General features: G+C 43.8%; 1 protein-coding gene across 1 annotated transcript; it reads left to right on the top strand.

The window, feature by feature from the left end:
- Positions 1 to 187: 187 nt before the first annotated feature.
- RPS13 (ribosomal protein S13) lies at positions 188 to 5,046 on the top strand. The gene is made up of 6 exons (XM_065840071.2): positions 188 to 335; positions 730 to 778; positions 2,115 to 2,193; positions 3,375 to 3,544; positions 4,194 to 4,294; positions 4,969 to 5,046. The coding sequence occupies exons 1-6, from the start codon at positions 313 to 315 to the stop codon at positions 5,000 to 5,002; spliced, it is 456 nt and encodes a 151-aa protein (XP_065696143.1). The 5' UTR covers positions 188 to 312; the 3' UTR covers positions 5,003 to 5,046.
- The last annotated feature ends 7,868 nt before the right edge of the window (positions 5,047 to 12,914 follow it).

Below are 12,914 nucleotides of genomic sequence, written 5' to 3'. Positions count from 1 at the left end.
CTGTGCGCTGGGGCCGGGTTGGGGGGGTGTCCCGTCCTCAGCCCCGCCCCTTCCCTGGCCCCGCCCCTTCCCTGGCCCCGCCCCTTCCCTGGCCCCGCCCCTTCCCTGGCCCCGCCCCTTCCCTGGCCCCGCTGGCGGGAGCGCTTGTGCAGGTCGCCCCTCGTGGCGGCGTGCGCGGCGCAGCGCTGGCACCACTGATTGGCTGGCGTGCGAGCGCGGGGCGGGGCTAGATGCGGAACCGCCCTTTCCTGCGGAAGTGGGGCGGGAAGGGCTGTTGCCTCGCGCCGCTCCCTCTTTCGTGTCGCCGCCATCATGGGTCGCATGCACGCTCCCGGGTGAGGGCCGAGCCGCGGCCTGGGGCCGGCCAGGGGCTGCTGCGGGGCTGAAGGGCGCGGGCGCTGGAAGGGCGCGGGCGCTGGAAGGCTGCTGCGAGAGCAGTGCGGGCTGTGGGGGTGGCAGGAGGAGGCTGGCAGCGGTGGCGATATGGCGGCAGGGCGGGGGAGGGCTCGGGCCGGTACTGAGGTGCGGGTTCTGTTGGCCGGGCCCACGTTCCTGCCCCTTGTGCTGTTCTGCGCGGCCTGTGCTGCCGGCGGCACCGTGTCCAGGCCGTGGCGGAGGCCGCGGTCCCGACCGGGCGGGAGGCGCTGGTAGCGGACAGGCCCGGCCGGAGGCAGGCGGCGGGCGGGCTCGGCCGGCTCCCTTCAGCGTCTGATCTGCTTCCTCCCACAGAAAGGGCCTGTCCCAGTCAGCCTTGCCCTACAGACGCAGCGTGCCCACGGTGAGTAACTTGGGCCCGTCCGTGCAGGGGCTGCTTCCAGAGTGCGGCCTAGGAAAACAGACACAGCTAGGAGACGTGGAGTGTTTGGTGTCATCGTTTTTAAATTGTGGTCTGATAAAATGCTACTTTAGCCTATGGTCTTTAGGATACTGAGACAGCAAATATTGTTTGCTGGCCAGATGATTTGTTGGGGAAAATTCTCTTTTCCTCTTTGTTCCTCTCTTTATATAAGTATTACTTCAGTTTTATTTAGTCTGTATGTTGATAATTCCTAGAAATTAAATTACTCTTTTTACACTGGAGTTTGACCTTTGCAATTATGGAATAAGCTGCCTGTTTTCTGAACTGTGTATAACAGTAGCTCACTGATCAGCACACTAACTTCACTAGTTTCAGCATGCCCTTAGTTCATTCAGAGTACTTCCGCTTCAGAGGTTTCCCTGTCAGCTAAACGAGCAGCTGCTTAATCCATCTTTCCTTGCAAGACTCGGTCTTGAAGGATCTGTTTCTTGGCAGGAAAATAATTTGTGGTGCATGTGGAAAAGCATGTACTGAGAAATAGTTTAGAGCAAACACGGAATTAAAGCACAAAACATGAAAATAAAGACATACAATTTCAAGTAAGATAATGTGAAGCTGTTGGAAGTACTGATGCTGATGATTAAACAGTTTAATGCTTAGGTTACTCAAATGCTCTACCTATTTTTAAAAGCCCTTATACCTTTTTTTCTTAATTTTATTTGTATTCTGTTTTGAATTGTAATCAATAGAGCACTTCCAAATACATTTTTGCCATGCTTTTCTGTTTCATGTGATGGATGATATTAAAAAGGAAAAAAGAAATCAGGGGGCTTTACCGCTTAGTGAAAGAGTGAGGATTACCTAACTTGTTGGTTCCCTGTAATTTTCAGTAATTTCTGTAGGTGTTTTGCCAGGAGATGGCTAAATGATTCTCAGTTCCATGTTTCTGTCCAAGGCCAAATTAAGCAGTTCCTTCCCAATGGCAGTGATATTTTCCTCTGTGAATTTGTATTCATGCGTGCAGTGCAACAGTTAAACTGATGATAAAGCAGCTCATTGGAGGACACATCGGCTATTTTAAACAGATACTTTCTACCTTTTGCCTTCCACCACCATATTTAACCAACAGTATAGGTTCATAATATAGAAGAAAGTTTCTTTATCATTAGAAGTACCATTTCAGTTCTTAATTATTTTTTCAAGTATTACAAAGTATCTATTTCTCTCATTTATAAAAAGCTTTCGTATAGCTAGCTTGTGCCTCTGTGTTAAACGGTGTTCATCAGTTTTTGGTTTTTTTTCTGATTTTCTTTAGTGGCTGAAACTTACTTCTGATGATGTAAAGGAACAGATCTACAAGCTGGCTAAAAAAGGCCTGACTCCCTCGCAAATCGGTAAAGCTTATGAATAACTCTTAAATGGAGACAAACCACATTTTTCTGACTTTAATAATGTAATTGTTCCTTCAACCCAGATTGAATAACACGCTAAGAAAATACAGGTTTTATGATGTACCTATTTATTTACTGTGTGGATACCACTACAAATGTAATATGTTTCATTTTTGGAAGAAGCATATTTGGTGAAGTAGGTGAGTGTTTTTTCTTCAAGCAGAAAGTGTGAAGTTTCTGTTCAATCTTATAAGCTGTCCTTAGGAATGACCTCTGAGATTATAGGGAAGTTTAATCTGCCCAGTTTCTTGGAGAAAAACTTCATATCTCATCTCAGATACCAGCAGCCCTGTGTTTAGGAGTTTACTGAACCTGAGCACTGTAGCTGCATAATTGACAAGTTCTCAGGAGTTTGGACCCCTGTAGAGCTCTGCTTAAGTCTACGAATGTTGCAACTCTACGTGGTAATGAGTTCTGCAGTATAATTGTTTTATTTTATGGTAATTCCGAGAGTATTAGTGATCCCTATGGTGTGTACATTTTTTTTAGAGTTAAGGTGTCTTATGACATCTTTGTTAACAATAGAATAAAGGGTGATTGAATAGCTGGCTTGAATGAATCCTTTGGAAAATTTCCCAATAAGAGAATCGTAGAATGTCCTGAGTTGGAAAGGACCCACAAGGATCACTGAGTCCAACTTCTGTCCCTGCACATGACAACCCCACAGTTCCAGTCTCTTGAACGCTGTCAGGCTTGGGGCTGTGACATCTGCCTGGGGAGCCTGTTCCAGGGCTCCACCGCCCTCTGGGTGAAGAACCTTTTCCTAATGTCCAACCTGAACCTCCCCTGGCACATCTTCCTGCCATTCCCTCGGGTTCTGTCATTGGTCACCAGAGAGAAGAGATCGGCGCCTGCCCCTCCTCCCCTTGTGGGGAAGCCTAATGTGTTACCTGCCTAAGTGTGACAGGTTAGTTGCCTGTTAAGTGATGTGTGATTTAGTGTTTCAGCTTCTGTAAGTTGTATTTAGCTTACTCATTGTCCACCATTTGTTGACAGTTTCCACCAGAAAGGTTTTCCATTTAGAGAAGGCCTTTTTTCGGTATCTTGTGAAACCAACCTTATAGGTACAAGACCTGTTTGCGTAAGGTTTTTGGTTTCAGTGTAAAGGTAAACATTTGTTTCAGGTGTGATCCTGAGGGATTCCCATGGTGTTGCCCAGGTTCGATTTGTTACTGGCAACAAAATTTTGAGAATCCTTAAATCCAAGGGACTGGCCCCAGACCTTCCGGAGGATCTTTATCACTTGATCAAGAAAGCTGTTGCTGTTCGCAAACATCTTGAGAGAAACAGAAAGGTGAGTGCTGATTTAAGTAGATACTGTCTATATTTGTTTGTTAGTTTTCCCCAAATAATATAGTGGCTTCTTTGTAACAGTTCTGTTTGATCGAATTGTAAAACTATGCAGCTGATTCTACCAGTGTGTGTATATGGGGAGACCCCCCCCTCCACTGTCCTATAAAATACATATCTGCCTTGATTGCTATCACTGGCAGCTTAAACATTTTCTAATCTTTAAATATAATGCTAAGTAGGGGGTTATGGGTGTTTTTTATATGAAGATCTCAATTTTATAGAGGAATTGAGTATTTTTTATCTTCTTGTTGGGAAAAGAGGAAAGGAAGGAGTCACTCTTTTGACAAAACAAAGAGTTACAGTGCAGTTCCTGTTAGCCAACCCCTTTGAGTAAACTTACACATTTGGGGAGGCATTTTGATAAAGGAGCAGTCTTTGTAATTGTCTGTGAGAAGAGTCTTAAAAGCAGGGCTTAAGGTACGTGTTTCTGGTCCTGTTCTGATTTTACCAGACTCATCATACTTTGGCAGTCGGAATGTGAAGTTTGTAGCAGTAGGTGGGGTTTTTTTTACTTTACCCAAGCTCGTTTGCAGTGTATGGTATCAAGAAACCAAAGCACTGTTTGATTGTAATGTAACTTTCTTTTCAAGGATAAAGATGCCAAGTTCCGCCTGATTCTGATTGAAAGCAGAATCCATAGGTTGGCTCGCTACTACAAAACCAAGAGAGTGCTGCCACCCAACTGGAAGTAGTAAGTCTTCTCTTACGTTACTACTTTCACTGAAGTCTTGTAGGCTTTGTAAATAATATGTTGGGGCTGTTACTCAAAGGGTGAAGAGTGCATTATGATCAGGTCTATAGGTACACTGGGCAGCAAAGAAGAGGTATTTTCATAAATATTAACCAATAAACTAATGGAACTTATTGCTGGGTAAAATTACTTGTCACAACACTTGGGGAAAAAATAATTCTCTCAATGAGTGAAGTCACTACTAGATATTTTTCTAGTGCTTCATACAAGCTGTGGTCCCTGTTCTCACTCAGACACTTGTATAGTTATGTTACTTCAAAATTTGAGAAATAGTTTAGTAGCTGTGGCAAAAATGAAACTAATTTGTAGGTTTTTTTCTAGGAAAACTTAGCCACTGTAGATTTCCCATAGATGTCAGGTTGAGCTGCTCTTTTTCTGAAAAGGCTGAAATGCAACTAGCCAGGTTCTTGAATATATGGTTTCGTGCTGTTGTCTCAGTATTTATATTTGAAAAGGAAAAGTGAAATATTTCTTTAAACCTTAAAACAATTTGAACACATAGTGGTTAAGCTCAGGACCTGCAGTTAAAGCTTTAAATTGGAGCAGTATTTTTGGCAACTAGTTTGAAAAGTGCCTCTGCAATTAATATTTCTTTTTGTCTTCTCTCTTTTTAGTGAATCATCGACAGCTTCTGCCCTGGTCGCATAAGAGCTGCCTATGACTTACTGAAATAATAAATTTTCATTAACTAAGTTTGTTTTGTCTCTAAATGGTTGGTGTCTTACAAACATTTGTCTGTTTCATGAAACTGCGTGTATATGGACTATTTTCAAAGTGGAGCAGATGTGTGGCCATATCGCTGTCCTACAGTATCAAATCTGGTGATTGTTATTGCTGTTCTAGATCAGCTGTATGGTTTGCGTCTCTGCTTAAATCGAGTTTTTGGTCTGATAACCTCAAGTTAGTAGTGTGACCTAGTCATTCACAGCAAGTGCATTTTATTCTTCTGGGGCTGTGCCTCTGTGTCCTATAGGAAGAACTGGGGAAGAAAATGAGGAATTGGAATTTCAGAAAATGCAGAAAGCATTATGTGGCGGGGGGAAGGGAAACAGCATTAGATAGGTTGATTGATTGACTGCAGGCAATGTGCATCTGCTCCTTGTGCAGAAAGCTTAAGCAGACCTCAAACAGTTCCAGACAGTAACTTGCTGTCATTTGTAAGTAATTTTAAGAACAATCTTTGAGGTTTGGGTAAATACAAGTTTCACACTCCTCAGATGTTAAGCTTTCACTGAGGTGGTTTTCCTAAACCCAAAGGGCAGTGACTTGCATTGTCACTATTCTTGATGTTGTGCCTACAGTTTCTAAATAAATTTGACCTTAAGAGTCGTCTTTCTGCTGGAGAAATTGCGGAGAACAGACTGACAGCTTTTTCCTTTTTTAGGAGAAAATTATGAATGCAGTTCTTCTGAGCTGTTGTGAATGTTACTTCTAAGCTTTGGCACATTACTTAACTTTCACCATAATAAGTTAATTTAAGTAATTTTAGATGAGCACTAACATTTTTGTAAAGGGTAGTAGCTACTTTCTATTTTGTAACCAGTGGAACCTGGTAATTTCTGGAGTGAATTTTGCAGAAAGAGAGGATTCCTCTGCCCTGATTATGAAGCTAAAGATAGGCTTGTTATCAAGAGCACTGCACTCCAGTTGAACTCTAAAGTGATACTGTCTGGTCCATCTTAAAACTTAAATTAGCAACCTCCATATGCTGTAAAAATACTTCCTTTCCTTTCTGAAAGCTTCTGGTAATTACCTGCCAGGCTCTCACAATGATAATTAAATGTTCAGGGCTGTAGATGTAAAAAATGCTTTAATGATATCAGAAAAGAAAAGTTGTGGGGTTTTGGGGTTGGAGATACTGCCAACTGAAAAAAAGCACGTGGATGCTTCCACTACTCATTGTTCTGAACAGTTGTAATGTAAATGTAATGTATTTGTAAATAACAATAGTACCAGCAGGTGGCACTCTGAAACATTAGTGTTTTTAAATTATGTACTGCAAATAGTGCCACCTAAAGACCAAACTTCAAGGTTGATCCAAGCCAGTGAACAGATCTCTTTAGAACTGTAATACTATGATATATGTGGTGCCAACTGATCCATTGATTTTTAAGCGTGGTCATCTTGAAGTGTACGCAATTCTTGCATTTCATGCTACTGGGGTGTTGCAGTCTGAACACAACCTGTAGTATTTTTCCAGCCCTGGTTTGCTGGAGGGGCTGCAAGCAGCCTGTGCTGTGCTCCTGTGGGGTCTTCCCCATCCAGTGGTGCTGAGAGCTGCTGACCTTGCCAAAAGAAGGAGGAAGGGCAGAGGTTGTTACAGTGATGGCATCTATCTCACAGGAATGGAGGAGAGGGGAGTACCATGTAAATAATTGTCTTGTGGTGTACTGTCAGGAATGAAATTACCCAGGCTTGCAGGCAGGTCAGAGCCAGCTGCTGAAGGGACTCCTGAAGATAAAGAGGTGTACACCTATTTACTGCCTGTAAGATCTGGCAATTTCTTGTTGAAGAATGGTAATGAAATTGTGGTTGTACTGTTGTGCGCAGATATTTTTACTAATTACACTGCTAAAGATTCTGTATTTCCTGTAAATCATATAGGCTAGCTTAAGAAAGTTGTCTACTCTCATGGAGATTGCCAGTGCCTTAGCCTTTGGATGGCCAGAACAGATACACCATGGGTGGAACTCATAGGCCGCGGGGCACACAGGTTCTCAGCTCAGCTGCTGCTGTGCCACAGTGCAGTGGGGCCTGTCCAGGTGTGGGGACAGCAGAGCCAGGGCACTGGCAGGTGTCACTGCTCCCCGGGGAGTGGCCTCCCATGATGTGTGGGTCCCAGCAGCATGTTTGGAGGATGGAATGGCTGAAGAGAGCAGAGCGGGACTATGAGGAATGTGGAAACACAAGGTAAGTTTATCATTTGGGGCATGGTACAGGACTGTGTGTGGGTGAGACTGACGCTCCAGCGGTCTCATAAGTGTTCGTCCATGTAGCTGAGCAGCAGGGCTGTCCTGGGCAGCTTAGGACTTGTGATCCAGCTGCTCAGGCACAATGCCAGTTGTGGCTGCCTGGGAGAGTTAATGGAGTCTTTCCTGCTGCTGTGGGTAGAAATACTACGACTTCCCTTGGCTGGAGGGGTGTAATAATGGGAATAAATCCACATCTGAAAGTAGTTGCCCAAAAATAATTCTTTATACAAACCAGCACAAGCTGTCTGCCCTGTGGTTGTCTCCAGGTACCTTCCTGGCAGTCTGGGGTGTTTTGCAGGCTTTGGTCCCCACTGCCCTGTTGCTTTGTCCCATCACAGTGTCTCATGTCTTTTGGTTTCTCTTGCTTTGGCTTCACCAGAAGCTGTGTTCCTGTTTCTACCCAATGCCTTGCAGCATTTTCTGAATTTCCAGTGTTGCTCTGCAGTATTTTTTGCATGCATCAGAAAGGAGCTCACGGCCTCCCCCACCTCCAGCGCTCTTGGCCCCTCTGGTGCAATGAAGCCTCCCCTTCCTACTACAGAGAGGTGCAGCCATGGGGCTGCTGCCTCCACGGTGAGCCATGGTACGCAGGGGCTGCCTCAGCAGCTGTGTGGCCACGCTGAGCTTTGCTGCTCCACGCCAGACTTGTTCACAAAAGCCTCTGACTAGACTTCAGCCCTTGCCAGCTTTGTAGCTCTTCAGGGCTTTGGTTACTTCCCTCTGGCTGATGCGTGATTTTGAAGGCTGGATGCAGAGGCACCTTTCCTCTTGCAGAGCCCCTGGTGACCAGGGTTGTGTGCCATTCCCTGGGAAAGCTTGTTGTAGGAAAAATGATTCTCGCAGTCGCTGCTGGGTTGCTGAGGGTGTTAGGGAGAGAACTGGTTCCCTTCAGGTTTGAGCCATCAAGTCCTCCATTGGACGTGGCACAGGGAGATGGGACAAGGTCATTCTTTGGGTTACAGGTTGGTTTTACTGTGCAGGTTCCCAGTCCCTTCTACTCCGGGATTTTTCCTGGGAGCATTAAGCTGTTGCCTCTCTTGTCTTCCTGCACCTTTTTTAGAGTTTTTCTTCCAAGTGTTTGCCCTGACACTTATATGTCTGACTTCCTGTTTAGGAAGTTTTCCCCTTGCAAGTCAGTCAAACCAATTTCCTTCCATCCCTTTAGGTGGCATGAGTTTAGCTTACCCTGATTTGAGTCAGCTAGGGCAGCATTCAAGTATATGAAAAAGACTTCATGTTTTCTTCACTTCTGCAATTCATCCTGGAATGGTAAGTCTAGAAAGGTGAGTCTTTAATTTCTATGGTTAAATCAACAGGAGGCTGTTAAGTATGCGAAAGATTAACCCTGCCAGGGATTTAAGGGAAAGTTTTGACTTGGTCATGCCCAGAGGACATTTGGAGTGTTAGATTTCTGGTCTGAAGGGTGTTGTGGTGTGCGACTGGTTAATCTCGTGGAGGGAAGTAAACCGTCTCTTACCTCTGTGAATATTTCTAATCGACAGTTCCTGTTTACAAGTACTTCTGTGAAAACGGGAAACTTCCAGTAATTTATTTCAAGTAAGGAAACTTAAACACCAGTTATTCTACTCTTCAGTCATTACTATTACTGGAAACCATGAATTTCTCTACCTGAAAAGGGCAAAAAAGTCAACCAAGCTATAGTAATAACAATCAGAAAAGGCAAGAAATTACTTGGGTTTATAAATGCATGACTGCAAGAGCATGCTCGTCTGCTTTTTCTAGAAAACAGAGCTTATAAAGGATGTTTCCAGTTGCATTTTCTGCCACTAAACTTTCTGCAGTTTCCAATTAAAAATAATTGCATGTGAGTTAATCCCAAATAGCAAAATGTGAATGAGATGTATTTGGATTTTTCTGACCAAAGGCGTGTGTGTATGTCACTTTCTTCCACTATTTCCAGTGTCACTTACAGCTCATGAAAAACCACCCAGTTAAAAAGCACTGCACGTGTTTCTCGGGACTCGAGCGCTGGTTTCTTTCCCTGATCCTGTTTCGATGAAGAGCAGTAGGGCCTGCTCAATTCCCCAAAGGCAGGTTTGGTGCTCCCGCAGCTCCAGCATTGCTGGTGTTTCTGGCTCAGGCCAGTGCTGCTTCACGTTCATACACTTGTTTTGTTTCCTTTTCAATGCTGGGATCAAACCAGTGAAAAAATGTGCTCTGTTGCTGGGAAGGCCCTTCAACAACTCCCCATCATTTGCATGACAATATATCGTCGTGCCCTGGTAACCTCCCAGTGCCAGCACATACCTTGGCAACAGGAAAGGGTTCAGCAGTGTTCACTGCACAAATGGGATGCCTGTGAATGTCCTTTTCTTGCTTCCCAAGGATTTCTAGACATTATCACGGATAAATTAAGGCTTCTCTCTTTCCACTCTCTCCTGCTTTCGGGATAAATTTTACTTCTGGTTAGAGCTCTACAACCCTTGTAATGAACAGTGTTGCCAACTATTCTGAGTTCTTTCCTGTTGCCACAGGATTTATTTAAGACATTAACCAGCACAGATGCAGCAACTGCAGCTGAATCAATATAAAAGGTTAATGTTAATGGCATAGCAATATGCATTGCATGTGACAATAAATGGTAGCATTGTCCTAGAGGGCTGGGTCACTAGAGAAGTAGTACTGGCAGTTACTTCCTGGGGGCTTGCTCGGTGCTTTGGACAAAAGGAACCAAAAAACAACCTGTTACATCAACCCCTGAGCTCGAGATACTACTGTGGCAAGTAATTATGTTTGCTGTGCCTGAGGCAAGAGGTGTACCTACATTAAAAGATCACCTGAGTTTCCTAGTGAGTGCTGGTTTTACAGGCTAATACTTTATTCCCTTTGAGGCTGCTCACTCAAGACCCCTTTTCAGGTCAGAATTCTCCTTCTTCAGAGCCAGGAAGGGGCTTTCAAGTTTAGTGCAGCTCTCAGGGATCAATCTCTTTTACAGCTCCTTCAAGTTCTTTATGATGCAGATGAATTATTTCCGTAGATCCTGCGCACTATGTTATGCCAGAGTGGGAAGAGGGTGGCTGGTGTTTTGAACTCTTGAAGCTGTTGACTGACTGGGTGAAATAACCACTGACAGCCATTAAAAATTAATCAGGTTAAATGAACTTGGGAAGGATCCAAATCTCAGAGGATCAGTTCTGATGGCAAAGGCATTTGAGATTTGCAAGAAAAGGGATGGAAACATCTCTCGGTATAATACATGTTAGTGGACACGGGGCACACCAAAAGCTATTGTGAAATACAGGCTGTAAAATAACTTGTTTCCATGTGAGGTTTTTTCTATTGTTTTTGTTTGTTTCGTTGTGGTGCGTTTTCTTTGTGTATGTGCTGCTTGGTTTTTGTTTTGTGGTTTGCTGTTGGTTTGTTGGTTGTGGTTTTTGTGTGTGTGTGTGTGTGTTTAACCATAACGTCTTCATTTTCCATAAAATAAAGTCCATCCCATCTTGCTCAGCTGTGCTGGTATTGGCAAAACTAGGACTATATATTGATAATTTTTCAGAAACTACTGCTGTAGTAATAGCTATTTTTTGTATTGGATATTCCATTTACAGCGTAAACTCATGCTACAGATACCTCCTTAGACTTCAGCAGTTCTTCCTGATAACTTTCTTCAGCAGTAGAGTCAGATCTGGATTCTCTAAGTTAAGCCAAACTGTATCTGGAAAGCAATAAAAGAATAATATTTAAGAACAATATTTAGCTAGTTTCAGTCAAGCTAGGATCTCAAAAAACATGTATGATTAACAAATAAAGCCTTTACTAACACCTAACATTCCTGTGATGTGCAGGGAGGTGACCCAGTGTTTCAGTGGCCCCAAATTGCGTGTTGCAACATTACACTTGTGAGTGTTGTGTGATGATGTAGGAATAAACAGTTGCCAGAGAAAGCGTTTAGTTTTCTGGAATTCACCGAATGTGAATGCTGCGACTTTGATGCTACAGGAGCACTATTTCACTGATCTCTATCTCTTATGTAGTAGTTTTAACCCATAAATCTCAGTGGTTTGTGTGTGAATAGACTGTCCCCCACCCTTTCCAGGGAGACAGAGGCGTAAAGCAGTGAATCAGCTTGCCTGGGGTAGCAGGGGGGCCTGGCATAGAGCTTTGATGTCCTCCATCCCAGCCCTGTGTCCTACCCCTGAGCCTGTAATACAGTTACACTTCAAGGAAAGATGGATGTTTATATGTAAATGGCACATGTGGGGAGTGAGGTAGAGCTGAGCATGGAAGCAGTTTGCAGAGGCATTTGGTGATGCAGACCATGGCACTTACTGCTGGCACAGGGTACCATAGCGTGACTCTTGGTGGACAACAGTGGGCAGCTACAATAATCCCTTTTTGCACTGATATTGTGTATGTGCAAGGTTGAGAGCAGAGGGAACAATTCCCCAACTCCTTCCTGTCCAAAGTGGGGAGCGGGCTGGGCTTTTCTTCCTTCCTCCATAGAGCACCAGGGAAATGGAGCCAGACTCTGTCTCAGAGCTTTGTCTACCTGATTGTGCTCTTGTGGGGCACATAATACTCCTGCCAACTCCAAGCAGGTCATGGTGTGGTCTCCAACTGTTATCTTGTCTGTGTATGGCAACTTAGGATATAACAAAGGAGGGTACAAAAAGCAGAGAAAGTTAGGAGCTTGTCCACGTTGTACAGTTGAGACACTGTCATTTCTCAGTTTTGAAACTTCTTGACTTAGAAGTTCTGTGGTAAAATACTGCACAATAATCCCCCCAATTTAGCTGTGTAATATACAGTATTCTCCTTTAAAGCACAGGTAAAGCTTATATTTCAGTCATTTCTGGAAATTGTGTCTTACCCTCTTAGCAAACTTTAGTACCTCCTGTGGGTGTGTAACAGAATTCTGAGGGTCACAAATTAGTCTAGTAAGAAATTCTATTTCAGCTAAGGATTCCCATCAGCCTTGCTTCTGGTCTGATCCAAAGATCAAACTAATAGGACTGAGTCTGAGCGATTTCATTAAACAATGTTATTTAAGCAAAGTAATCACGTCCTGCTGCAGTCTTGTTTGGTATTAAACAGCAATTAGACTTGTCTGCCCAACAAAATTGAAAAGCTCATCTGAAAGCAACTGTAATCGGAAATGTCATATTGCAGATACTGATGATAGATAGAGCTTAACAAAACATGGGCTTTGGCTTCGGTTCATCACAATGATGGATAATCCCGTGGCATACGGCAGTTTAGTACTGTTTATATAGCTTGCAGTTTTGGTTGAGAGTGTTTATTTCGCTGTCGCATACATGCTCGTATTTTTCTTTTTTGCTCTAGTGTGCCACATGATCAACAACCATGTTAAACTGGAGTATTTTGCCCACATCACTTACTGTGTAGTGAAGGTGAAGTGAAATGGCATTTGGGATGATGAACCTGAGGTTTAACCCAGCGGTTCTCACTACAGCAGCACATACGTTGAGCTCCGTCAGAGCATTTTGCAGTGGCTCTCTGTGGAAGCACAAGAAACTAAGCAGCAGCTTCAGAAAACTGCAGTGGTGGTGAGAGTCATGCAAGAGCCAACACTGACACTAAAGCAGGTGTGGTAAAGTAACTGATTA

This window comes from Patagioenas fasciata, chromosome 5, assembly GCF_037038585.1.
Source record: "Patagioenas fasciata isolate bPatFas1 chromosome 5, bPatFas1.hap1, whole genome shotgun sequence".
Taxonomy (NCBI): domain Eukaryota; kingdom Metazoa; phylum Chordata; class Aves; order Columbiformes; family Columbidae; genus Patagioenas; species Patagioenas fasciata.
This window is presented reverse-complemented; position numbering and strand designations above follow the sequence as displayed.

Excerpts from the sequence above, each read along its gene's own strand:
- RPS13 (XM_065840071.2), top strand. The coding sequence starts at position 313 with ATGGGTCGCATGCACGCTCCCGG. Across the intron at positions 779-2,114 it reads ACAGACGCAGCGTGCCCACG|TGGCTGAAACTTACTTCTGA; the intron begins GTGAGTAACTTG and ends GATTTTCTTTAG. Across the intron at positions 4,295-4,968 it reads CTGCCACCCAACTGGAAGTA|TGAATCATCGACAGCTTCTG; the intron begins GTAAGTCTTCTC and ends CTCTCTTTTTAG.